Source organism: Ailuropoda melanoleuca, unplaced genomic scaffold (assembly GCF_002007445.2).
Source record: "Ailuropoda melanoleuca isolate Jingjing unplaced genomic scaffold, ASM200744v2 unplaced-scaffold59754, whole genome shotgun sequence".
NCBI classification, from domain to species: domain Eukaryota; kingdom Metazoa; phylum Chordata; class Mammalia; order Carnivora; family Ursidae; genus Ailuropoda; species Ailuropoda melanoleuca.
The window spans coordinates 1-948 of record NW_023233563.1 but is presented as its reverse complement, the minus strand read 5'-3'; the positions used below and the strand labels follow the sequence as shown (position 1 = coordinate 948).

The window sequence follows — 948 nt, the reverse complement described above, 5'->3', positions numbered from 1 at the left end:
GGAGGAGTGGTTCCAAGATCAGGTCCTCACAGGGTGCTGCCTCGGAGCAGGGAGGGACCCAGGCTTCCACCCGGGCAGGGGGGTGATCATGTCTCTGTGCCCTTGTGCTTCAGTCTGAAAGCATCAGCCAGCAGGACATGTCCTGCTCCGAGGAGCTGCGGTGCTGCCAGTCGGAGATCCTGGAGCTGAGACGCACGGTGAACGCCCTGGAGGTGGAGCTTCAGGCCCAGCACAGCCTGGTACGGTCCTCCACCCTCACCACGCTGCTAGAGCCACAGGCTATGGCCTGCTAGCAGCAGCTCTCAGAGTCCCACTCATCAGTTCCACTGACAGTCCGAGCTCAGGGTCTGGGTCCCTCTGTCCTTGGGGGAGGTGCCTTGCTCTCAAGGTTAGTTTGATCCTGGAAAATGGTTCCCTTTATGAGTCAACCCCACCTCCTTTAGAATACCGTGTGGAGGTGCAGGCACTCACTCATTCCACAAGGTCTCACTGGGAGTCTACTTGGTCAGGTACTGGGAATCCAGGGATGACCAGGACACTGTTCCTCAAGTTAGATTTTTTGTGGAAAGTCATGATGATATTGGTGGTGATTCCTCTAGAGTTCTGGGACTGTCCTGTGACCTCTTGACATGTGCCCCCTGGTGAGATTGGCCATGATATTCACTGGCGAATTTTGGGACACCTCGGTCTCTTACCCCATTATTTCCCATTACAGAAAGACTGTCTGCAGAATTCCCTGTGTGAGGCTGATGCTCGCTTCGGCACCGAGCTGGCCCAGATGCAGATCCTGATCAGCAACGTGGAGGAGCAGCTGTCCGAGATCCGGGCTGACCTGGAGCGACAGAACCAGGAGTACCAGGTGCTGCTGGACGTCAAGGCCCGGCTGGAGTGCGAGATTGCCACGTACCGGAAACTTCTGGAGAGCGAGGACTGCAAGTATGTGTGATT

The 948-nt window shown here is 56.4% G+C and overlaps 1 protein-coding gene across 1 annotated transcript; it reads left to right on the top strand.

Moving 5' to 3' along the window:
- Positions 1-113: 113 nt before the first annotated feature.
- LOC117799900 (keratin, type I cuticular Ha8-like) lies at positions 114-936 on the top strand (the record flags this gene model as incomplete). The annotated part of the gene is made up of 2 exons (XM_034652424.1): positions 114-239; positions 716-936. Coding segments are annotated over 2 exons (347 nt in total), but the record flags the coding sequence as incomplete, so codon positions are not given.
- Positions 937-948: the final 12 nt, after the last annotated feature.